Source organism: Diachasma alloeum, unplaced genomic scaffold (assembly GCF_001412515.2).
Source record: "Diachasma alloeum isolate Michigan unplaced genomic scaffold, Dall2.0 Dall_scaffold_00708, whole genome shotgun sequence".
NCBI classification, from domain to species: domain Eukaryota; kingdom Metazoa; phylum Arthropoda; class Insecta; order Hymenoptera; family Braconidae; genus Diachasma; species Diachasma alloeum.
This window is the reverse complement of record NW_021680839.1, coordinates 112,374-137,301: the sequence shown is the minus strand read 5'-3', so window position 1 is coordinate 137,301 and position 24,928 is coordinate 112,374. Positions and strand designations below refer to the sequence as shown.

Below are 24,928 nucleotides of genomic sequence, written 5' to 3'. Positions count from 1 at the left end.
TTTCATGCTGTCGGAAGTCAGCTACACTCTCAAGTAACTCGATTGAGTAGATTTGTCTCGTACAAATTCAAATTCAATGCAAATTCTCGTACATTCAAGACCAATTAAAATCTCTGTAACTTGATCTCACTCATCTAAAACTTTCATGGGCATACATCACAATATTTCCATCATTTCCAATTTATCATTCATTTTATCAATTAGTATATCATCAAATCATAAACATTTCATAAAATCAAAAATCAAAGTTATCTTCTTCCTCATCGACCAATCATCACCATCATTATTATTATTATCATCATCAACATCAACATCATCATCATAATTATCCCATTAATATCATCAATTTCTTCAATAAATCACCACATTCATCGATACAAATTGATTATTCCGCCAGCAGACTCTCCGGTGTGTTGATAACAAGATAAATTCGAAACCTCCTTCTCGTATTTGCTTCAAACCAGGTCTGAAAAAAGGAGAAAAATAAAAATCACATGAGAACATGTTTTATTCAATGGAAATGGAAATTTTTCCAATATTTAAGAACAGTTGATCTCTAACAACATCCATTACAGCTAATTTTTATCTCTGTCCTTCTCTTTCTTGTAGGGAAAAAAAGCTGTAGAAAATGAAATCAAGCAAATCATGTTTAATTGTCAAAAATATCATCTAACCAAGTGATACGATATAAATTAATCAAATCTCGTTTTGATGTTGGAGAATTGGAGAAATATTTGAACGTTTAATAAAGGAGGCAATTTTACTCTACGATTCACGAGTTATTTTTTTCCCCTTTCTTTTCTCTTCTCTTTACGTAGTTCACGACTACCGACTTTTTTTTCAACTGAAAAAGAAGCTAACGGATGTATGTAAACATATATAAAACTCGATAACTTTAAGATTATTTCTTTTTTTACTATACTTTTTTATTACGCCGAAGGATTTATGTTGAAAGAAATTTACTTACATCATTTTCACCAGGAAGACAACGAAATGTCACTGCAGTTATTCACTGCAGTTATTAATAATAATCCACCAGGAAGAACACGAAATGTCACTGCAGTATTAATAATAAAAACGTCTTAATTTTAACACACTTCAATTCTTAATTATAGCACAATTTTCTCTTCTTTATTCATTAAAATACACATCGATATTTCTTCTCTCTCATAATATTCTCACACTCCTATAATAATATTCTCAAACTTTTTTCCGTGGGAATTTCTTTCCGTATTTTTTCTCGGCTAACTTCTCACAAAAACAACTGAGAGAAACTGTCACCACAATCGATTGGTATACAATCGATTATTTTCGTCATTCATCGAGAAAAAACAAATCGATTCATTTTTTCTCGATAACTGAAAAACAAATATAAAACGCCTTGTTCTTTTAATCGGTCGGTAACGGCAATGCATACGGATGGGCCGTCCCCCGCGTCCTCCAATTTTGGGAAGTTTTTTGAAAAGAAAGACGCTTGGAACTGGTGAAAGGAGGCTGGAAACTATTGAGGAAAAAGTGTCCATCGTCTTCCGGGAGGCACATACCCCATGTGGAAGTGTTATCGTGGAATCGGACAGCATGGAATGAGGCCGTGGGCAGAATTTGGAGGAAGCTCGATACGTGAGGTCAAGGTGGTGGGAAAAAATACGGCAACATACTTGTGTGCCTGGAAATGTTAAGGGAAACCCTATGGAACAATTTTTTTGGAACGAGTTTGAGACTTCAGCATGGGCATGCAGAGAACTGGACTAGTGGCAGGATGGATCATCGGAAACGGACACATCTGCAACACAAACAGTGATTGCCAATTCCCGGAAATTTTCTTAAATTCTACCGTGATGTCTTAAAAATGTTTCTCAATTTATTAAGTGCTTTCTTACTCGCGAATCGTGAGGAGGGGAGAGACGATGACATCTGTTCGCACTGTTATCTGGCAAAATCTGTTTGTTTTTTTGTTTTTTATTTTTGAAAAAACTGTACAAGGTGTAAAAGCCATATAGTTGAAAATAGTCTTTATGAAATATTTAGTTACTCATATTTTTAATTTATAACACACCCTCCTCCCCTCGGACGGAAAAACATTAATTCTTACGTTATTATGAATTTAAAAAACCTTTGCGTCACAACCAGTCAGGAAGACAATCACAATATACATATATGATTTACTGGCCTCCTGACTGGTCGGGACGCAAAGGTTTTTTAAATGCATAATGACGTAAGAATTAATGTTTTTTCGTCCGAGGGGAGAGGGATGTGTTATTAGTTGAAAATATGAGTAATTAAATATTTCATGAAACAATTAGGTGAATCAATGTGATAAAATAGTATGCTGGTCATGTCAGTGCAATTATGGCAGGTTAGGGATGCTTGACTGTAGAGAGTTGGAGTAAACAATATAATAGTAATTGTAAATAGATGTAAATAAACGTGTTGCCCTGAGTAGGAGTGAGATTTACCACTCGAAACGTTGGCAAAAAGTGAAAATTTGATGAGTTAATTCATTTTTGGAGAGTAATGTTGCTGTGAATCGTAAAATGACCTGGTGGAATAGGAGGAACTTCAATATGGATACAACCGGTTGGAAACGAAGAAATAATTCAGTTGACATCCCCATACTTTTTCGGATTTTTCATCGTTGAATACATTTTTTCAGAATTTTCTTCAATGGACATTGAATATCGTTTACAATGGTAAACAATATTTCGACCCATTTTACATTTGACTCTTGTCGGTCTATCCTCTAGCACTCTGTTGGTCGCGTCGTAAGCGCTGCGACGCACCCATAAATCGACATAATAATAAATTTGAAAGCTCTAGGATAAATCTCAAGACAGGCTTTTTAGCCTCCGTTCCCTGTCAATAAATTACAACCCAAGTCTTCACTTTTCAGTAGAAATCATACAACATAGTAATCCAAAAGTTCAGAAGTATAGCAAAATTTTTTAACGAACGACTTGTATATCTAGCTTTTTTTCGCAGATAGAAATGTATGTAAAAGAGAAGAATTATGTCTAATCATGAGTTCACTTATTTCCTTGCCTCACTTCAAATGAAGTTATTAAATATTCATCAGAATTGTGTTTTTCAGACCAACCAACGATCAGAAGAACGAATCACTGACCCTCAATCAATTGCTCAAGCAGGCTTGGGCATTGAAATCTGAAGATTTTCATGAAAGTAAATTGTACAGCTTTTGGGAACCAATTGTTAAGGCTGGGAAGAAAAATGGAAAACCGATGTACTTTGTGACTGCTGATGTTAGTGATGCCTATGGATCCATCATTCAAGGTTAGTACATACCCATTCTCATACAATTATGCATTTCTTCATGAATACAACTCTTGTTTTTATTTTGTGCAGACAAAGTATTGGAGATGGTGCGGGGCATAACAGAAAAACTCCCTGAGACGCTCACACTGACAACATTCGACGTACTGGTCCCAAAGTACGGCTTTCAGTATCTCAAACTTGAAAAGCAGTTCTATGATAAGTCTTTGCCACTTTTGTTTTCTTCTGGTAAGGTTGCTGCGTGCCATGGTCATTCTCCGAGTTCCAAACATGTAACGTCGAAGATGATGGAAAGAATAACGTGCTACGTGATGAATCAGACGGTTGGAGAAATTATTCAAATCCTTCTATTATATCTATTATTAGTACAATAATTCTCAAAATTATCTTCTGCAAATACACTGGTGTTACTTATCACCCCATATTATTTTCTCTTAATTGACGTGGTATTTATGTTTCGTGACTACAATTGCCTCCGTAGAATCTTCAATTCTGTATTAGGCGTAGATTGAGGCAAGGATTTTCAGGTCTATTTTTTTTGCACTCAAGTTATTTTATTCAATTGAAATATCAATATCGCCCATTCTTCAATCTACAGTATGGATTTTTTAAAAATAAATACAACAAGAGAAACTACATAACTTGTTAGGAACAACACTTTTCCAGATTTTCGAAATCGTTCCGAGTTTATTCAGTTGTTCATATCCATACCGATTGTTAATCGACTGTCAATCATGGAATTTTTGGATGAAATGAATATACAACACATAATCAATACAAATCATGATATTTAATCGCGATAAAAACTAACAACATTTATGTAAGATAACAAATCCATCATAACAATATGATAAATGCAAGCGGCTGTAGTGTCCTGGGGTAAACACTGGGCAGTACAGCAAGTACAGAATACAGATAGTGCGAGATCACGACGATTGAACTCGGTGAAGGAGGTGGCGCTCTTCTCGGGGCCCGAGGTCTCACTGTGTAAATAAAGAAATCAATATTGTTGCTGGATGCCGAAGATAGATTGTTATTCGCGAGAGTTTTATCGGTTGAAGATTGAGAAATCACTGGATGAAAATAAAATAACGTACTAACTTTGTCTTGGTCACAGAATAACGTTTTATATTTCCACTAGTATACACTATGTACAGGAAAAATTAGCACTACACGAGATGCATTGAACAGAAGTCTATTATAGCTGATGATACTATAGTGAAAGAAAAGCAAAGCTAGTATCAAGCTGAAGCCGCGCTGTGATGCACCTATCTAGTTCACTGTCGCGTTTAATTGTGAGTTTTGTACTGGATTCTAATTGAAATGCAAAAACTGCCGTGATTAAGTGCTGTGATAGCTACTATGATTAAGTGCTGTGATAAATTCTGTGATTCTGTGCTGTGATAACTACTGTGATGCTGGGCTGTGATAAAACTACTGTGATACGCGCGCAATGAGACCACGACGACAAGTGCCCGGGAGAATTGCTTTTGGCGGAATGTGAGAATCGTTGTCGTTGACAGGTGTCCGTCAGGTGCTGCCGCATGAGCCTGATGTGAAAGATCACTATTTGATTGATTGAGAGTGACTGGTGTGTGAGCAAACACGGCAGGATTCGTAACATCCTCCCCCACCGTTAGCAATCCAGGTTGATGAGGATTTTTTTCTGAAACAAAAAAATGATTAAAATTGCTCAGAGTCATTGGATGAAACTGGCAGCAGAGCCAGTTTGGTGATGGGCCAACCCAGAGTAGCTGTGGCAGTTTTAATTATGACTACTCGCGTAAATCCATGGGGTGCAGGGTGCAGTGCGATGATACATGCTAAAGGCCACTTTGAAGGCGGAAAGCGTTCATCGGTGAGAAGTGCTAGCGCTCCGACCTTGATGTTGTGGTTCGGATGATGCCACTTAGTGATGGCCTGTTTGTTCTGTAGGTAGCTCGTGGACCAGTGTCTCCAGAAGGCTTGTAGTCTGTTCTGGATGAGTTGCCATCTGGAGAGTCTGTTGATGTTGAGATGATCTAGTGCTGGCTCCGATACTGTGTTGGGTGCTTCGCCGATGAGAAAATGACGTAGAGTGAGAGCTGATAGGTCATCAGGGTCATGTGTGAGAGTTACTAACGGGCGTGAGCTGAGAAAGGCTTTAATCTGGGGAAGGAGGGTGGTGAGCTCTTCATAGGTGAGTGTTGAGTCTTGAGTTGTTCTGGTGAGATGGTGCTTGACTGATTTTACAGCTGCTTCCCATTTTCCTCTGTAATATGGTGCTCCTGGTGGATTGAACGACCACTGAGTTTCGTCGTTGAGCAAGAGTTGTGCTAGGTGTCTCGTCTGCTGATGAATCTGGATTTAGGGTCCTTAGCGGGGACATATTAAGATTAATAAATTCTGAAAGCAGAGGATGATTGGAAATCGTTTGGTAAGCAATGGGACACCAATACCATAGGCCATCGATTAAATTCGAATATACGTAATTAATAAATTTTTATATAATTTCATTTTGGGACTCTCCATCGACTACGTCCTCGTCGTGAGTTCTGGGTTACGCCAAGAGTTGGTGAGGATTGAATTCTTCACCAGGAAACTGTTGGTTCCTTTAAGAACTTGATTACTTCATTTGAAAGAAAAGAATTTTAATTCTCCAATAAATGAGAGTATTACCATATGAAATTAATTTATTGTCGTAAGATGGTACGACGGAATTGACGAAAGAATACCTTATATCCATTAAATTTCATTTAATAATAAACCAGATGGATATAATAAGAAGGGACCACAGCAACACTCCACTCAGAAACCCACAACTTACACGGTTTTGCTTCAAAGGAGTACATAGTACCTTTGAAGATATTCGAATACTAATGTTATCCCAATCATTCCCAAACCATTATAAAGATGGATTTGAATACTAGACGTGAAATAAATGAATTGACCGGGCTAGCGATGTTATACTATGAATCTGCGGTAGGCTGCTAGAAAGGCCTCTGTTGAGTAGTCTGACACGACTTCTAGATGAACTGCGGACGAACTGCGGTCATACAGACAAATATGGCTAGCCATCCTGTGACTGTTTTATGACCACGTCCCTTCCAAGTTCTCAATGCGACTGGGCCTGCGTAGTCAACTCCCGTATTGAGAAATGCTCTTGAAGGGATGAGACATGCTGCTGGAAGTTGACCCATGAGTTGTGCTCTGATTCCTTGTTGACGCGCGCAGATGACGCATCTCAGGAGTTGCATCTCAGCGTTGAGGTGATTTGAATTCCTCCGTGAAGAGTCTTCTCTTGTGCTTCGCTGATGATGAGTCGTGCTAGCTGTGAGTCTCGCGGGATGATAGCTGGATGGATGTTTTCTGGTTCCAACTGTGCAAATTTGAGTCGTCCTGATAGTCTGAGAATACCCTGGTGATAGATCTGCGCGTTGAGTCTGCTCATTGGGTGGTTTCTTGGCAAGATTTTATTCTTGCTGATGAGAAGAAGCTCTCTTTTGAAGTGAGCTTGCTGCGAGATCTTCACTCAGCGTAGTCTGGCTGATTCCAAATCTTCCGCTGTGAGTGTCGTGCTTAATGAATATTCTGAGACTTTCTTGAGACGTGCTATGAATTTCAGACAGATTGCGGTGACCGTGATGAGTTTCGTCAATGATGAGTACCGGTAAATCATATCCCAGACTTCCGGCCGCTGAACCTGTGCCGTGACAAGTGCTCGTGATTTCTCTTCAAGGTCGACAGATGATTCGGGTTTTGGGTTGAGTGATGGCCTGGTTGATGATTCGTGCTGAAGCCATGCTGGACCTGACCACCACAGAGGGTGATTTTTGAGTTGTACTGCTAAGACTCCGCGAGAAGCACAGTCCGTTGGATTGTCCTTCCCCGGAACATGTCTCCAAGATGCTTGAGGTGCTGCTTCCTGTATCTTGAAGGCTCTGTTCCTCACATATTCCTTCCATCGCGAGGGATGATAGGAGATCCAGTGATACGCTGCCGCTGAATCATTCCAGAGGAGGACTGGTGCATCAGTGATATTTAGCTGTTTGAGAGTGTCCTGGGTGAGCTTAGCTAATATCACTGCTGCGTTGAGTTCTAGCCTCGGAATGACGAGTGCTCGAGTTGATGCTACCTTGTTCTTCGCGCTGACCTGAGTGATCCGTACTTCTTACTTGGTGATGATCTTGACGTAGACGACTGCTGCCATTGCTAGGTTGGATGCGTCAGCGAAGCCGTGTACCTCTACTGAAGCTGCTCTGGTGAGTCCAAGCCATCTGGGAATATTGATCTCCTCCAGATGTGTGAGTTCTTCATGGAATGGATTCTGGTTCTTTCTTGGACCACAAGCTCTGCATGAGCATTTTCGTCTTGATGACGACTGGAGAAATAAAGCCAAGTGGGTCGAAAAGTTGGGCCACCTCTGAGAGCATCGTCCTCTTGGTGATGATGGCTTTGTTCGGTGCTCTCGATGAGAAGACGAAATGATCCGTTCTTGGCAACCAAGTTAACCCAAGTATCTTGGTCTGCGAGTCCTCGTATTCATGCTGCTCATGTGAGATTTTCTCGGGCTCTAATGAAGAGAGAAGGTTTGGACTGTTGCTGTGCCATTTTGCTAGTGGAAACTGACCAGCGTTGCAGAACCCTCGGACCAGCTGTGCTACTATTCTAAGTTCTTGATGATTCTCTGCGCCTCCACAGATGTCATCTACATAGCGCCCATTGGTGAGAGGTTCTACTGCAAGCGGGATGTTCTTCCCTTCGTCCTCGACGGGCGGATTAAGTACTCTTCCAGCCAAGAATGGTGCTGAGCGTGTTCCGTAGGTGACGGTGGTGAGCTGGAAGGTTTGAGAGTGTGCTGAGAAAACATCTGACCAGAGGATGCTGAAGCGGCTAATCACTCGGATGAACGTTGATCTGACGGAACATCTTGATGATGTCCGTCATGAAAATGAGTTTGTGCTGTCGCTGTGGATATTCGCACCCCCAAAACGTGCCTCGTGCCTCGTATATCGTGTCTCGTGTCTCGTAACGGGATAATCTGTATGGGAAGCAGGATCTCTACGCTCGTGTCTCGTGACTGGAAAATGGTATGGTACGGAGGATCCCCGGGCTCGTGCCTCGTGTCTCGTGTCTCGTGACTAGAAAATTGTATGGTACGGAGGATCCCAGGGCTCGTATCTCCTGCCTCGTATCTCGTGACTGGAAAATTGTATGGTACGGAGGATCTCCGGGCTCATGCCTCGTGTCTCGTGTCTCGTATCTCGTGATTGGAAAATTGTATGGTATGGAGGATCCCCGGGTTCATGCCTCGTGTCTCGTATCTCGTGACTGAAAAATTGTATGATGGGGAGGATCCCCGGACTCGTGCCTCGTATCTCGTGACTGGTGCCTCGTGTCTCGTGTCTTATGACTGGAAAATAGTATGGTAAGGAAAATCCCCGGGCTCGTGCCTCGGATATCGTGCCTCATATTTCGTGCCTCGTGTCTCGTACCTCGTGTCTCGTGTCTCGTGTCTCGTGACTGGAAAATTCTATGGTACGGAGGATCCCAGGGCTCGTGCCTCGGATCTCGTGTCTCGGATCTCGTGACTCGTGTCTCGTGACTAGAAAAAATTATGGGACGAATGATCTTCGGTCCATAGGTTATACAATCTAACTTAGCCCTGATCAAATTTTAATGGAGATCGGCGGGATAGATTTCCCGTAACCCCGGATAAATCTGTCAAAAAGTGATACATAGCGGACCAAATTCTTGATTAACGATTTCTCAGATCCGTTAATGCCTCGAAGGTCATATATAGCGCAATCAAAAGGTTACAATATAACTTAGCCCTGATCAAATGTTGGTGGAAATCGACTGCATAGATTTCCAGCAATCCTGCAAAAATCTCAAAAAATTATATATAGTGGACAAAATTTTATTCAACAATTTCTCCCGATCGGATAATGCCTCCGAAGTCGTATAGGTAGTTCAATTGAAAGAACTGAAAATATCTTAGATCTGATTGAATTTTGGTGGCGATTGGCTGCATAGATCTCCAGTAATGCAGAAAAAACCTCACCAAATGTGACATTTTGCGGTTTTCTTCAGTATTTCAAAATAATAATGAGGACAAAAATTGATGGAGAAGTCGTTGGTTCACATCAAGTTTAATGGATCACATCAAGTTTAACCCTCTCCTTCCGACGCACTCGAACCAACGCACATATCTCTGTTCATCAATTTTCACTATTCTCTCGTCATTTCATGCATTTATTCAATTAATTAATGCATCCAACTGACTGAGAATTCCTTTTGGCCCTGGGGGCCTATTCTCGAAATATTTCCGTGCGCGGAATCGACTCCGTTGACGGAACGCCTATATGATTCCTATACGCAATTCGTCTACGAAGCCACTTCCGTGCACGGAAATATTTCGAGAATAGGCCCCCTGAAACGGTAGGAGAAAGAGATGAAAAGGGTTGAAGTGGGCGATAAGAAGGCTAGCGTTGGCGAAACGGTGGGGTAAACTGGGTTTGCGGCGGTGAGAGACTTCATGGGTGGGAGGGATAAATATTTTTCTTCTTCAAAATTTTCTGTCGTTTTTTTTGGAATTTATTTTTCCAATACGTCATTTTACTTGACAGGGGGTTCACCGGAAATGGGTGGATATATTTTATCAAGGATTTTATTTATTTCACTGTTCAAATATACCCATTGATTTGTGAGTGACTTCATGGAACAGGGATTTATATTAGGTGTACAAATAAGGTTTAGGACACTTTGCAAAAAATTTAAAATTCATTTTCGAAAAAAAGTAAACTACATTTATTCATCAAAATAATCTCCATTATTTTGAATGACCTTCAGCCATCTGTTAGGTAATTCACGGATGACTTCCGCAAAGAAACTTTCATTTTGCGAGGCGAGGAAATTATCGCCCCATTTTTGCACTTCTTCAAATGTTTTGAATCGCACATTAGTCAATTCGTTTTGCATCTTCCGAAACAAGTGAAAATCAGTTGGAGCTATGTCTGGTGAATACGCCGGGTGTGGCACAACTTCCCATCCAAGAGCCATTAACGTACCTTTGACCGGTTTACTCACATGAGGCCTGGCATTGTCATGGAGCAATTTTATTGGACGTTTTCCTTTGCCAGTAAATGGACGTTTTTTTTCAATTTATTGGTTCAATCTTATTAATTGTTGACTATAGCGATCGGTAGTAACTGTCTCGTCAGACTTCAAAAGTTCATAATGCAGTACGCCTTTCATATCTCACCATATACACAGCATGATCTTCTTACAGTGAATATTGCACTTCGGTGTCGATGTCGTCGGCTCGCCGCGGTTAACCCAATGATATTTGCGTTTTGAATTATCAAAATAAATTCACTTTTCATCGCCGGCCAGAATTTTCCACAAAAAAGACTTTCTATGTTGTTTATTGTAAAGATTCAGACATATGTCAAGTCAGCTATCTTTATTTTCTTGAGTCAAAAAGTGTGACACCCACTTTGTTCCTTTTCGAATCTTTCTCATTGCGTTTAAGGGATAGAAAACGGTCTGTTGAGTTACTCCAAGGTGTTTTGCAAGTTGTTTTTCCGTCTGGCAAGAGTTTGTATCCAGCAACGCTTGCAGTTCCTGGTCATCCACCCTTACACAGGCCCCGGTACGTTCACGGTCACTAACATCGAAATCACCTTCTTTAAATCGCTTATACCAATACTCACTTGTACTTTTAGATACAATGTTGTCCCCAAGAATAGAACAAATCGATTGAGATGCTAGGAATTGGGATTGTTGTGGGAAAGGTTCAATTCACCAACAATGCGATTACATTAATTAATCACAAGACGTTAAAGAATATATACAAAAATTAAAGATAGGTGTGATCCGGAAAGTGGTCCGTGACTGACTGTCTAAAGTCAGCTGTATCTCAATTCGCAGAGCAGTCGAATTCCGTAATGGCAATAAATCCGAAATATACGCGTGACACAGTAGGTGCGAGAGACAGAGAGAGCGCGTAGGTTTCGTTCATCCGTTGATCAGCTTTTCCTCACACTTCGATGCGTGAGTGTGTACGTGAGGATGTAGCGAGCCGAGTCACAAAGTCAAATAAATGTAGAATGCCACATATGAAAGCCGCCATAGGTCATGGCCACCCATGGCCGTAGACATGAAGTGGCCATGGCCCCAATTCGCCATGGCCACTAATCTAGGGATTTCTAGAGCCCCATTCCGGGGCCAAAATTTATCAAGGGGGATGGGCGATTACAAGAGTCAGATGGAAGAGATGAACGAATAGATAACGCGAGGGTTATGAGGGTCACACACTAGGGATAAAGGGTCAAATGGGGCCGAATAAAAAATTCGCAAGGATCCAACGGGATAGAGCAGTGCAGTCATCGTAAGGGCCAAAGGAAGAGCAATCGGGAGAGTCAAAGGGAAGAGACCAAATGAGTCATCGCAACGATTAGTTGGGAGCGACCAATCGAGTAATCGGGAGAGAACAACGGGAGAGACCAATCGCGTAATCGGGAGGGTGAAATGAGTGACCAACTGAGTCCTCGCAAGGGTCAAGCGGGAGATACTGATAGTCATCGCAAGAGTCAAATGGGAGAGACCAGTCGAGTAATCGGGAGGGCTAAATAGGAGAGAACAATTAAATCATCGCAAGGGTCAAATGGGAGAGGCCCATCGAGTAATCGTGAGGAAACAATAGGAAAAACCAATCGAGTAGTCGTGAGGGAACAATAGGAACGACCACTCGAGTAATCGTAAGGGTGAAATGAGAGTGACCGATCGAGTCATCGTAAGGGCCAAATGGGAGACCAATCGAGCGGTCTCTTCGATTTGATTTTTGCGATGAGTCGATTGGTCACTTTCATTTCACCCTCCTGATTACTCGATTGGTCTCTCCAATTGGACCGTTGAGATGACTCAATTGGTCTCTCCCATTATTGACTCCTGATTACTTGGTTGGGTACTCTCACGTACAATACTGTTCACGGCTCAGCTAGAGTCACAGGTGGTCACGGTCATGGCCGTTTCATGTGCGCCTCCATGGTCGTCTTAGGGCCGCTGCTTTGAAAGGCCATGGCGACCATTTTCCATTGCTACCAATCTCGAGGGTTATAAGGGCCAAGTATGAGGGCCAAATAGGGACCAATACAATCACAAGGGCCGAAGGTTAAAAAAGGAATTATAAGCGTCAAACACGAAGATCAAATAACGACCAAGGGTGAAATAGAGACAAAGGGTCAAATGGAGACCAAGGGTCAAACAAAAGGGTTCCAGGGTTAAATAAGAAGTGATAAAGGTCAGATAGGGACTACGGGTTGAATACAGACTGCGGGTCAAATGAGGGATTGTGAGGATCAAACGCAGGTGTCCACTGGTCAAATACTCATCAAGCGTCATAAGGGGTTTATAAGGAACAAACACAAAGATCCAAGGGGCAAATGATGGCCAAGGGTCAAATGATAGCCAAGGGCCAAAAGAGGGGGATACAAAAGTCCAAGTGTGCGATAGCAACCATAGGTCAAATGAAAGGCTACTAGGGTCAAACACAAGGAACCTTCATATGACCCCCATCTGACTTCCATATGACTCCCATATGACCCACATTGACCCTCTTATCGCCTCTATATGACCCCCATATGAATTCCCGATGACCTTCATACTGCCTCCATATAACCCCCATATGTCTCCCATCTGACTCGCATATGACTCCTATACACTTACAATATGACACTTAAATAACTCTCACATGACCTCCATATGACCCTCATAGAAAAACTCATAAAGAATAGAGGACCTATAAAAAATTCAATCTTGGCCCTTGCGAATACTTTAACCTTTAAAAATTGAACTTTTGACCCTTTCCCAATCGAAATAAAAGTTATCAATGAGTTCCCCAAACAATTTCAAGTAAATCTAGATAATTTTTTTTCTTCCGTAATACTCGTTTGCCAAATATACGTATTTTCTAATTTAATTAATTAAAAAAAATAAACTTTTTTCCAAACAATGAAAATGCTTTCCTAAATATCCCCGAACAATTGCCAAATGATTGCCATCAATGAAAATTAATAATTGGTTTTTCATCTGCCAAGTATAAGACCGTGTGTCAAAGAGTTGATAGAGGGTCTACTCATAGCTAGCGGGGGGGTATGGGGAAACGTAAAAGGGGAATATTGCAATCGCTTGGTGGTCACAGGTAGTCCATTTTTAGCTTTTTGGTTGCAAAAATCAATGAGTTATAAACAATCGAAAATTTCACCTATGATCGGCGGAAGGGCTGCATATTTTTGAGAACTCGATGCATGAATTTATGTCGAATCATGTGATGGTCAAAGGTGATGTAACACCAAATTGATTAATGCACTCTTTCATTTCATAATGAACAATGTTTATAAACGTGTTACATACCGGGGGGCTAGTATTATTCATGGGCCATTCTGTCCAATCCTCTACGTAAATTCTCTCTTAACCCCGATAGGTGAATTTCAATATCCCCACTCTATGGTCGCCAAAGCGGAGCACCGGCGTCCCCATTCCCCTGATGAATCACTCGATAGGGGGGTCGAGTGCTAATCAATCACGGTTCGATTGATTGACCATTGATAAACGAACGATCGAGCACCGATCGACTAGCAATCGACCAACAATTGACCATCGACCAACCATCGACCAGCAATCAACCAATGATCGACCATCGATCGACTAACCATCCATCCAGTCATCAATCAACGATCGACCGACCATCGACCGAGTGAACAAGTCGACCTCCTATCGAGTCAGCATCGAGTAGCCATCGATCGATTCGCCAGGGTCGAGCGTCCAACTACGCTTTACTACGCTTTTCACCTTAGAAGGTGTAAAAAAAATATCTAATAGTGTTTATTTTCTTATCGCTTCCGAATGGAAGCATTGAAATCATTCTTTTGTTAGATTCTCTAATTTTATTTGGAAATTATGTAGAATGTTCTGAAACGTAAAAATACGAAGTTTGACCACGTTGTATATATGGGGAAGGAATATATAAACTCCTACTCCATGAAGCCCCTCACAAATTGAAGGGTGTATTTGAACAGTGAATTAAATAAAAACCTTGATAAAATATATCCACCCGTTTCCGGTGAACTCCCTGACAAGTGAAATGATGTATTAGAAAAATGAATTCCAAAAAAAACGAAAGAAAATTTTGAAGAAGAAAAATATCTATCCCTCCCCCCCATGAAGTCTCTCACCGCCGCAAACCCATTTTATCCCACCGTTTCGCCAATGCTAGCCTTCTTATCGCCCACCTCAACCCTTCTCATCTCTTTCTCCTCAGTACCATTTCAGGGCCAAAAGAAGTTTTCAGTCAGATGGATGCATTAATTAATTGAATAAATGCATGAAATGTCGAGAGAATAGTGAAAATTAATGAAAAGCGATGTGTGCGTTGGTACGGGTGCGTCGGAAAGAGAGGGTTAAACTTGATGTAATCCATTAAACTTGATGTGAACCAACGACTTCCCGATCAATTTTTTTTCTGGATATTATTCCGAAAAAACTGAAAAAAACCCCAAAATGTCATATTTTGTTAGGTTTTGTCAGCATTACTGGAGATCTATGCAGCCAATCGCCACCCAAAATTCAAGCAGATCTAAGGTATTTTCAATTCTTTCAATTGAACTAACTGCAACTTCGGAGGCATTATACGATCAGGAGAAATTCTTGAACAAAATTTTGTCCACTATATATCACTTTTTGAGAGATTTTTCCAGGATTGCTGAAAATCTATCCAGTCGATTTACACCAACATTTGATCAAGGGTAAGTTATTTTGTAACCTTTTGATCGTGCTATTTATGACCTTCCAGGCATCAACGGATCTGAGAACTTGTTAATCATTTAATCATTTGGGATCTTCTGTACCAAACAATTTTTCAATCACGAGACACGAGGCATTAGACACGAGATATGAGGCACGAGATATGAGGCACGAGTCCTGGGATCCTCCGTACCATACAATTTTCCAGTCACGAGATGCGAGGCACGAGACACGAGACGCGAGACACGAGATACGAGACACGAGCCCGGGGATCCTCCGTACCATACAATTTTCCAGTCACGAGATGCGAGGCACGAGACACGAGACGCGAGACACGAGATACGAGACACGAGCCCGGGGATCCTCCGTACCATACAATTTTCCAGTCACGAGATGCGAGGCACGAGACACGAGACGCGAGACACGAGATACGAGACACGAGCCCGGGGATCCTCCGTACCATACAATTTTCCAGTCACGAGATGCGAGGCACGAGACACGAGACGCGAGACACGAGATACGAGACACGAGCCCGGGGATCCTCCGTACCATACAATTTTCCAGTCACGAGACACGAAGCACGAGATACGAGGCACGAGACACGAGGCACGAGGTACAAGCCCGGGGATCCTCCGTACCATACTATTTTCCAGTCACGAGACACGAGCGTAAGGATCCTGCTTCCCATATCAATCATTCCGTCACGATACACGAGACACGAGGCACGAGATACGTGGCACGAGCCCGAGGATCCTCCGTACCATATAAATTTCCAGTCACGAGATACGAGGCACGAGACACGAGATATGTGGCACGAGCCTGGGGATCCTCCGTACCATACAATTTCCCAGTCACGAGACACAAGACATGAGCGTAAGGATTCTGCTTCCCAAACCAATTATCCCGTCACGAGATACGAGACACGAGACACGAGCCACGTTTTGCGGGTGCGAATATCCGCAGCATTGTGCTGTCGTGCCCAAAGCAAAATGTCTGAAATGTCCTTTTGCAGTTTTGCTCCTGTGTGCATGAAGTCGTTGAGAGACTTCCCTGAGCTAGTCTTGCTAGAGCCGTTGAAAACGACCCTAAGCTTCGTTGTCTCGCTGCTTTCTCTAATTACTCCGTGGTGAGGGAAGCAATAGTGAGGCAATACTCGAGCCTGAGGCCCTTGCGGACCGACTGAAACCCTCAACCCTCCTAAAACCAGAGTTTTAGGTGCCAAGGTTATTCCAGCGGTCATACAAGTCCCCGTGAGCTCTTTGCTGCGTTCTGAATGCGATTACGGTGCTGGTACTCGGCGTATATGACTTAGCTGCTGGTATTTCTTGAGAAAGGCCGAATACCGCTGCAGTAGACCCGGTTGTTTCCCAAGGCTCCTGATGAGACCTTTCAGGCAGGCCTGAGCTTGTGCTTTGGACTGGCCTGTTTGAGAGAGTGCTGTGTGGAATGGCAGCCGAACCACGTACCTGCCTGATTCGTGCCTGGTGTGAATTTGCCGGAAGTCCTGTTCGCATTCAGCTTCTTCTGGCGTAAGTGCTAATTTCTACGAGGATGGTACCTCTTTTTGGACCCAGAATTTGGTGAGAAACTCTTGGAGTTCTTGGTTGCTGATGGCGACGTGACTGGCCGTGGTTGTTTGCGAGTCGGCGTTCGACTCCTGCTGGGTGTGAGTTGCCGGCCCGAAGATTATCCAGCCGAATGCAGTGAGCTGTGCTACTGGGTGATGAGAATGTGCTCTAATGAAACCTCCTTCGAGGATAGTTCTGCAGTTGTCGGCTCCAAGAATGACGTCGATTGGCCCTGGTGTCAGAAACCCAGGATCCGCTAACTCTAGTCCTTCCGAATGAGGCCAGTGGACTTTCCCAGAGGAGAAAGATGGAAGTGAGATGGTCAGCTTGTTGAGAACATGAACACGAGTGCTGATTCTCTTGTCGGAATGGAGAGATCTGAGGCTGAGTTGCACTAGACCTCGAGTGCATCCTGGGGAAGACTGTCCTATTCCTGTGGTAGCGATTTCTGAGCGCTCGAGTGACAGACCCAGAACCTTGTTGAGTGGTTCTGAAACGAAAGTTAGTTCATCGCCAGGATCGATCAGCATGCGTACCTTGTGAGAAGTGCTCTAGTTGACGATGAGAAGTGCTAGGCTGGTAGCAAGCAAGATCTTTGGCTGAGAACGATGAGTGGTGCTGTTTGAGGACTGGTGAGACACGCTGAGAGCCCGGTTCAGTCACAACGTGAGGCTGAACGACCCGCTGAAGTGTCGGCCGGCGGCGCCGAAGCTGGCCTCGACACCTTTGCGGGGTCGCAGCAGCTGACGGTCGCGACCTTCGATGAGCTGGGCTACTGCGAGACGGAGGGTCCTCACCTACGAAGTGGATCATCGTGTGATGTCTGCGCCCGCAGGTTTTGCATCGTACCGTAGATTTGCAGTCTCTGAGATTGTGCTGTCCTAGGCAGTTGAAGCAGAGCCACTTTTGGACCACCAATTCCTTGCGAGCGACTGGAGTGAGCTCCTGGAACTTGGGGCAGGTGACGACGTAGTGGTCGTCGGTGCACATTGGGCAAGGCATGCGACTAGCGTCTGCTCATTAGGAGGTCTACAAGGGATGAGATGTTCCAGTGGTGTTTGCCACGAACTCGACTTTGCTCGGAGCTGACGCTGATTGCTTATTGCTGCTGGTCTGCCTTGAGGTGCCGTTCGGTTTTTGCTCAGCTAATTTTGCAGGAGGCGGTGCGTTACAGTGCGCAGCCATGCACTCGGACGCGCGAGCGTGCCCCGTGAAGAGCGACTTTGCGCGTACGTGGGATAGGCGGTAGATGCGCCTATCTTATTCTCCCACGCTTTCCGGGTTTCGAAGTTTAACCTCTGAGACTGAGTGCAGACCAGGATCGGGTCCCATTGATCGGGTCCCATTGATCCCAGAGCTGTTAAAGAGTTGAGCGATTCGGTGTAGTTGACGATGAGCGCATTTAGGTCTTTTGCTGAGCCGGCCTGAAGAGGTTCGGTGACAAAGAGCCTTTCAAGGTGAGCGCTGATCAGCAAGCGATTTTCGTACTGATTGGTGAGAAGTTCCCAAGCGGTATCGAACGCTTCATCAGTGAGGCTGATCGTGGAGATGAGTTGTGCTGGTTGCCCTGACAGACGTGAGTGAAGATCTTCCCTATCTTCCCATCTTCCCTACAGCAGTCATCCCTGAAGGTTCTCCAGCCGGTGATTTTTCCTCAGAACTTCGGTAGCTTCATCTCGAAACGGTTGGGCACGGCCACGACCACTGAAACAGCCCCAGCGTGATTCGGGCGTCGGAATGATTGAGATAGAACATCCGCTGTCTCGTCCTTTGCACGGATGAGAGAGACTATGCGCGCTCTGACTGCGGTGTATCGGTCCAGGCAAACGTCGTAGACCTACTCCGTCATGTATGTCTCCTGAAGAATTGAAGTATCCTTGGGCAGGAGCAACTTCTTGTGCTGCTTCTCAAAGTCTCTCCACTTCAGCTCGAGGATGTCGAGACGTGACGGCACTGTCGCTATGTCAAGATTCAATGCGGTACTCTTCTGCAAGTCGTTATGAACTGCTCGATACACTTTGCACGACTTGCCTGAAGAGCGATCCTGCCAGAGAACGACGACATGATGAGGACTCGTTGATTACGTGATGCAGTGCTAGTAGTGGGAGAACGTCTCAACTGATTCTTACTGGCATGAGAGTGTACTGAACAATTCCAAAAGAATCAATTTTTTCTCTCCGAAACATTCACAATAAGAATAGCGAAATGAAATGACGATGATGATGTGAGCGCTCGGATTTCCATGAATGAGTGGAAGCTGGGGATAAATTACTCTTAAAGCGATAACTGAATGGTAATACCTACAATTTTTTTGTGCTGATCAGTGATCGACGGTGAGTTCACTACTGTCGATTAATGATCGACCGCTAATGCTTTGCGATACCTGTACCGACTAATGAGGGAATTACCCCGAAGCGCCGATGAGATCGGCCGTAAGGTGACGGAGCGTGAGATGGCGCTTCGATGATGTTTCTACTGCTCGGCTGAGGTGATTGCACTGCTCCTCACTGTCCACTGTTCTTCAAATTCCTGCGATTCAAAACAAACACGACCTTCGAGTATCCGGCTCGAAAGAACAAAAATGTAAATAAAGAAATCAATATTGTTGCTGGATGGCGAAGGTATGTTATTCGCGATAGAATAACGTGTTATATTGTCACTAATCTTAAATATAATAAATCTGTTGCCGATTCTGTGTTCGCGATTCACGCTAAAACTACTGAATGGATTTTGATGGGGTTTTCACTGTTAAATAGCTTAAGGTCCCCAGATGGCTTTAGGCTATAATTTATTGCGCTGCGTTGCATAGTTCAGTATGCAACGTGGAAACTTCTAGAAAATTCGAGAACTTTTTGGAACTTTCTGGAGAGGTGTGGAACTTTCTAGAGAAATCTAGGATATTCTCGAGTTTTTGGAAAAAATTTCAAATTTTCGAGAAAATTTATAGAAAATTCGAGAAAATTCACCTATTTTTCCAGAATATTCGAGACAATTTTCCAGTTCCATAACAATAAGCATAGTCAGCGTACACCTGGCAGAGCAAAGGCTCTCGAACCTTCCACTCTAAAGTATTGGGGTTTCACCTTGGGTTTGCGTGGAGGGTGTGGAGGGGACGTCGAAAATAAACACCGTCGATTCACGATCAGCAGAGCAAAAGCTCACGATTAGAATTTGTTGCGCTGCATTGCATAGTTTATTATGAAACATAGAAACTTCTAGAATATTCTAGAACTTTCTGGAAAATTCTAGAACTTTTTGGAAAATTCTAGAACTTTCTGGAAAATTCTAGAACTTTCCAGAGAAATCTAGGATATTCTCAAGTTTTTGAAAATTCTTTCGAGAAAATTGAAAAAAATTCTCGTTTTATAGAAAATTCGAGAAAATTCACCGATTTTTCTAGTATATTCGAGAAAATTTTTCCAATTTTATAACGATGAGCATAGTTGGCGTATACCTGGCAGAGCAAAGGCTCTTGAACCTCTCACTCTAAAGTATTGGGGTTTCACCTTGGGTTTGCGTGGAGGGTGTGGAAGGGACGTCGAAAATAAACACCGTCGATAATAATGATGTCATAAATGTTCACCTTCATTTTTATTTCTACCCTGTTGCATAATAAATTGAAATCTAAATGTAGAAACTTTCCAAAAATTCTAAAACTTTCTGAATAATTCTAAAATTTTCCATTCAAGGGTTTTCCAAACAAATGAAGAAAATTCTGGAGTATTCTAAAACAATCAAGAATAATAATACGTTTAACATAATCTCGATATTTATTTTTTTCTATTTTGCCCGAGCGAAGCCGGGGTCCATAGCTAGTATACACTATATACAGGAAAAATTAGCACTAACAGACTACACGAGATGCACTGAACAAAAGCCTACCATAGCAGATGATACCATAATAAAAGAAAAGCAAAGCTAGTATCAAGTTGAAGCCGCGCTGTGATGCACCTATGTTGTTCATTGTTGCATTTAATTGTGAGTTTTGTACTGTATTCTAATTGAAATAAAAAACTGCCGTGATTAAGTGCTGTGACAACTACTATGATTAAGTGCTGTGATAAATTCTGTGATTCTGTGCTGTGATAACTACTGTGATGCTGGGCTGTGATAAAACTACTATGATACACGCGGAACGAGACCACGAAGACAAGTGCCCGAGAGAGTTGCTTTTGGTGAGATGTGAGAAACATTGTCATTGACAGGTGTCCGTCAGGTGCTGCCGCATGAGCCTGATGTGACAGATCGCTATTTGATTGATCGAGAGTGACTGGTGTATGAGGGTGAGTGAATGCGGCGGGATCCGTAACTACACACTGACTCCTTACCATTAATTCCTCCTATACCGATATCGACTCTTACATCTAGCCGGCAGGCCTCGATCCATCCAGTTTAAATTCTGGGTCTCTTCTCATCTGTTCAACGTGTCATGCTGAGAAATCTGTATCATTTCAGAGATATTTTAGGTTTCTTTCAGTACATCTCTGTATCCAGAATCGATGCATTTCCAAATTTGAAGGCCCTCATCGAAATGGTTAATTGCCAGTGCTGTTTTCGCGCTCCTCAAGATTCTAGCTCGAGTGCAGTTATACTTATGCTGAAGAATCTGATCACTTAGTCTCTGTCTAGTTTGCCCAATGTAGCGGAGCACTCCCAAGGAATCCAATAGACTAACTCAGACATATTCTCCAGTGATATCTCATCCTTCAATCTCGAGTAAACCTCCCCCACCTTCGAATCCGTGTTCTTAAAACAGCGCTCCAACCTCTGGGAGACATTATGAACAAGGAAAATTTGAAACTCTTCCTCATCTGGGCCTCATCTCTCGGTCTTGGGATCCCCACCCAGCTATTCAAGAGGAAAACTGTGGCGGAAAGCTGGGAGAAGTAGGCGCCGTTGGTGCGTGCTTCAAAATCTCTACTGATTGAACGAATCAACTTCTACTTTGAAGCTAGTTACTTCATCTTCAACAAGCAACTGAACCAGCAGATTGATGATTATTATGATTTGTCGAATTATTTTCATTTTAGTCAATTTGGTTATTTATTAAGAATTTTCATTTCATTTTTGAAAATTTTTACAAAATGGTCTTATTCTAGGTCAGGACTGTCATGTGTATTTTTTCATTGGTATGTTTATTTATTTCCGGAGCCTGAGAAAGCTTAAATAATAAGCGAAATGTTGTGAATTGACAATGAAATAGTACTGTATATTCATTTCATCCAAAAAATCACATGATTCACACTTGATTTTTTCGAGATTTTACATAATTTTTTTTGTTGAATTGTACGAATCAAATACGAATCTGACGTGTATAAATCTGTTCAGAATAGGATCTTTAAAGATGTGACACTTCGATATTGCGTTCTGAATCAAAAGTGAATGAGCAATGAGCGGTGGGGTAATAAACTATTCCAGCACATCCGTCGAAGTAGCACTCAGGTGGTGTATCCATAGAGGGTCGAATTGCTACAAAACTATTTGGTTGATAATAATGTACTTTATAATCATCTTTTCATTCGGCTGCATACATATATTCTAGGTAGTGATCGGTAACACTGGATACAGACTCAATCGTGGGGTGGGTCAAGGTCTCAGTCTATCATCTATTTTGGCCAACATCTACTACGGGACAATGGAGATGGAAGAGTTCCAAGAATTCAGACAGGACGGATGGTTGGTAAGATACGTTGATGACTTCCTCTACGTCACTGATAACAAAGAATCTGCAGAAAGGTAAGTCGACATGGATGTCTAAGTTCAGATTGTAAAGTAACAGAAAGTAAGTGGTAGATTTCAATGCCTATAAGCGAGCACAGTCATTGTTGCTAATGACCAAGCAATATATTTCCCAATAGATTGAATTTTGGTTCTCTTACACCATCCCTTTTAGGGCCTGTCTTCACCGTATTTGTTTTTTATTTGTATCTCTAAATTCCCCAGAAGTCCTCAGAAACTATGTTCCTTATATCTGTTTACGGATATACTAATTGGGGGGGGGGGGGTTAAACAGACATGAAAAATTACAATTTTGAGGTCAGACGAAAGGTCGCAATCTCCCACATGGCGGAAATTAGGTCTCGAGTGGGTGCTGTTTCTGTCGGAATTATAATCAGTGTTTGTTTCGAGAATGGGATTCGGCCGCCATTTTGGAAGATTTGGTCGCCATATGGTGATTTTGAACACCAAAAGGGAGGCGCGGTATATCCTTATTATTAGATACTGATCATCATTATTTCTCTCTGAGACCTAATTTCCAATATGTGTGGGATTATGACCTTTCACCTGGCCTCAAAATTGCAATTTTTCACGTTATTTTACGCCCGCAATTAGTATACCCGTAAACGGGTTAATGGACATGGATTCGGGGCAATTCTGGGATACCCTAGCGGATCCAGTGGAGAGTCCAACTCTCTATTTGTTCCACGATTAGAGAGGAAGTAGAGAATGGGTAGAGAGTTGAGCTGACAGGGCAGATTGTCTACTCTCCAATGCTTTGAGAAAGTAGATAGCTGAGGCGAGGGATATGCTGACCCTTATTAACTATGGCCCTTGAGAAATTTGACCCTCTAACCGACTGATCCTTGTACTTGGGACCTGCTTGAACTCCCGGAGCTCAAACTTTTGGACCCTGGAATGTTTTCAGCTGAAAATACTCTGATTTCATTTGAAATTTTTTAATTGGATCTTTGTGACCCTTATAATTTCAGACCCCTATTATTCCAGACCCTTAAATTGGGACTCTCAATAATTCTGACCCTTGAAAATATTGAGAAGTGCAACTTTTGACCGTTAAACCTTCAGACCCTTAGACTAGCCGTACTATCTACTCTCTATTGTTGTAGAGAGTAGATAGTTGGGATCGGATGCATGGTGGGGGCTACTGTCTACTCTCTACGCATCTAGAGAGTAGATAGTTGGCGGTAGGTGCGAGGTGGGGGCATTCAGACCCTTAATTTTTAGACCCTTAACGTTCCTCGTGACCCTAAAAATTTGACCCTAAATGGTGTTGACCCTTGAACATGTACAGAGTGAAATTTTAGACTTAAAATTTCTGACCCTTAGACTAGTCGTACTATCTACTCTCTACTGTTGTAGAGAGTAGATAGTTGGGATCGGATGCGTGGTGGGGGCTACTCTCTACTCTCTACTCGTCTAGAGAGTAGATAGTTGGCGCCAGGTGCTTGGCGGGGGCATTCAGACCCTTTATTTTTTAGACCCTTATCATTCCTCATGACTCTTGAAACATGACCCTCAATAGTGCTGACCCTTGAAAATGATAAGAGTCAAATTTTTGACCCTCAATATTTCTGATCCTTAGACTAGCCGTACTATCTACTCTCTACTTTTGTAGAGAGTAGATAGTTGGGATTGCATGCGTGGTGGGGGCTACTCTCCACTCTCTACCTTTCTAAAGAGTAGATAGTTGGAATCGGATACGTGGTGGGGGCTACTCTCTCCTCTCTACAGTTTCCAGAGAGTTGACCGATTGGTTTCCTGACGCTCCATCCAATGATTATTAAGAATTTTGACATTTTAATGTTCTAATGTTTATATTCCTCCCTCCTCTTATTGATAATTAATTGACCTTAATTTTCCGGTTCCTTGAATCCTTGGACACTCATATTTTCCAATTGATTCGTGCTGATCTCTACTTTTCCTGATTCTCATGTCACTCTTATTGTCAGTTCAGGTATTTTCAATTCAGTCGCCTCTATTTATATTGTTATTACATGTAGGTTAGGAATGAATAGATAAAACAATTTAATTTTTTTTTCCTTTTACTCCGAATACCATTTTACACCTCTCATGTCTTTTTTTTTTTTACATAAAATTGACATTAGCATTTTCTGTTTTCAAACTCGATTCAACCTTCCATATCGTCCCCAAATATAGGAATGCGCCGAAACAACGGAGCATTGTTATGGAATTATATGACTATTCTTTGTTGCACAACTCTCAGTCTTTTTCCCATACATTCGGGAGTGATACAGCATAGATGGTATCCATTACCGTCACCTGAAATGCTGGTGCCTGGACTCTATCAATCGTTACAAAACTTGTTTGATTAATTTTCTCCACTTTGTGCAAGAATGTGGTATTTTCAAAATACGTCGATCTGCTTAAATGTCTCATGAACAGTTCTCTCACAATGGCTCCTCCCTGAGTGAACTCGACAAAGTTGACCACTTCGCAAAACCTGATACCCTCACACAATGCGGTAGAATTGGAAAATTTAGTATCAGGTCGAAAATCACAACGTCTGTACTCGACGCCGTTGATGCGCG

General features: G+C 42.4%; 1 protein-coding gene across 1 annotated transcript in view; it reads left to right on the top strand.

The window, feature by feature from the left end:
* The window catches only part of LOC107044274 (telomerase reverse transcriptase), a gene marked incomplete at its 5' end in the record, with an annotated part of 58,465 nt that overhangs the window by 5,736 nt on the left and 27,801 nt on the right, over positions 1-24,928 (top strand). The window contains 3 exon segments of the mRNA XM_015266073.1: positions 3,089-3,288; positions 3,361-3,611; positions 22,183-22,376. Coding sequence (XP_015121559.1) covers positions 3,089-3,288; positions 3,361-3,611; positions 22,183-22,376 — 645 coding nt within the window.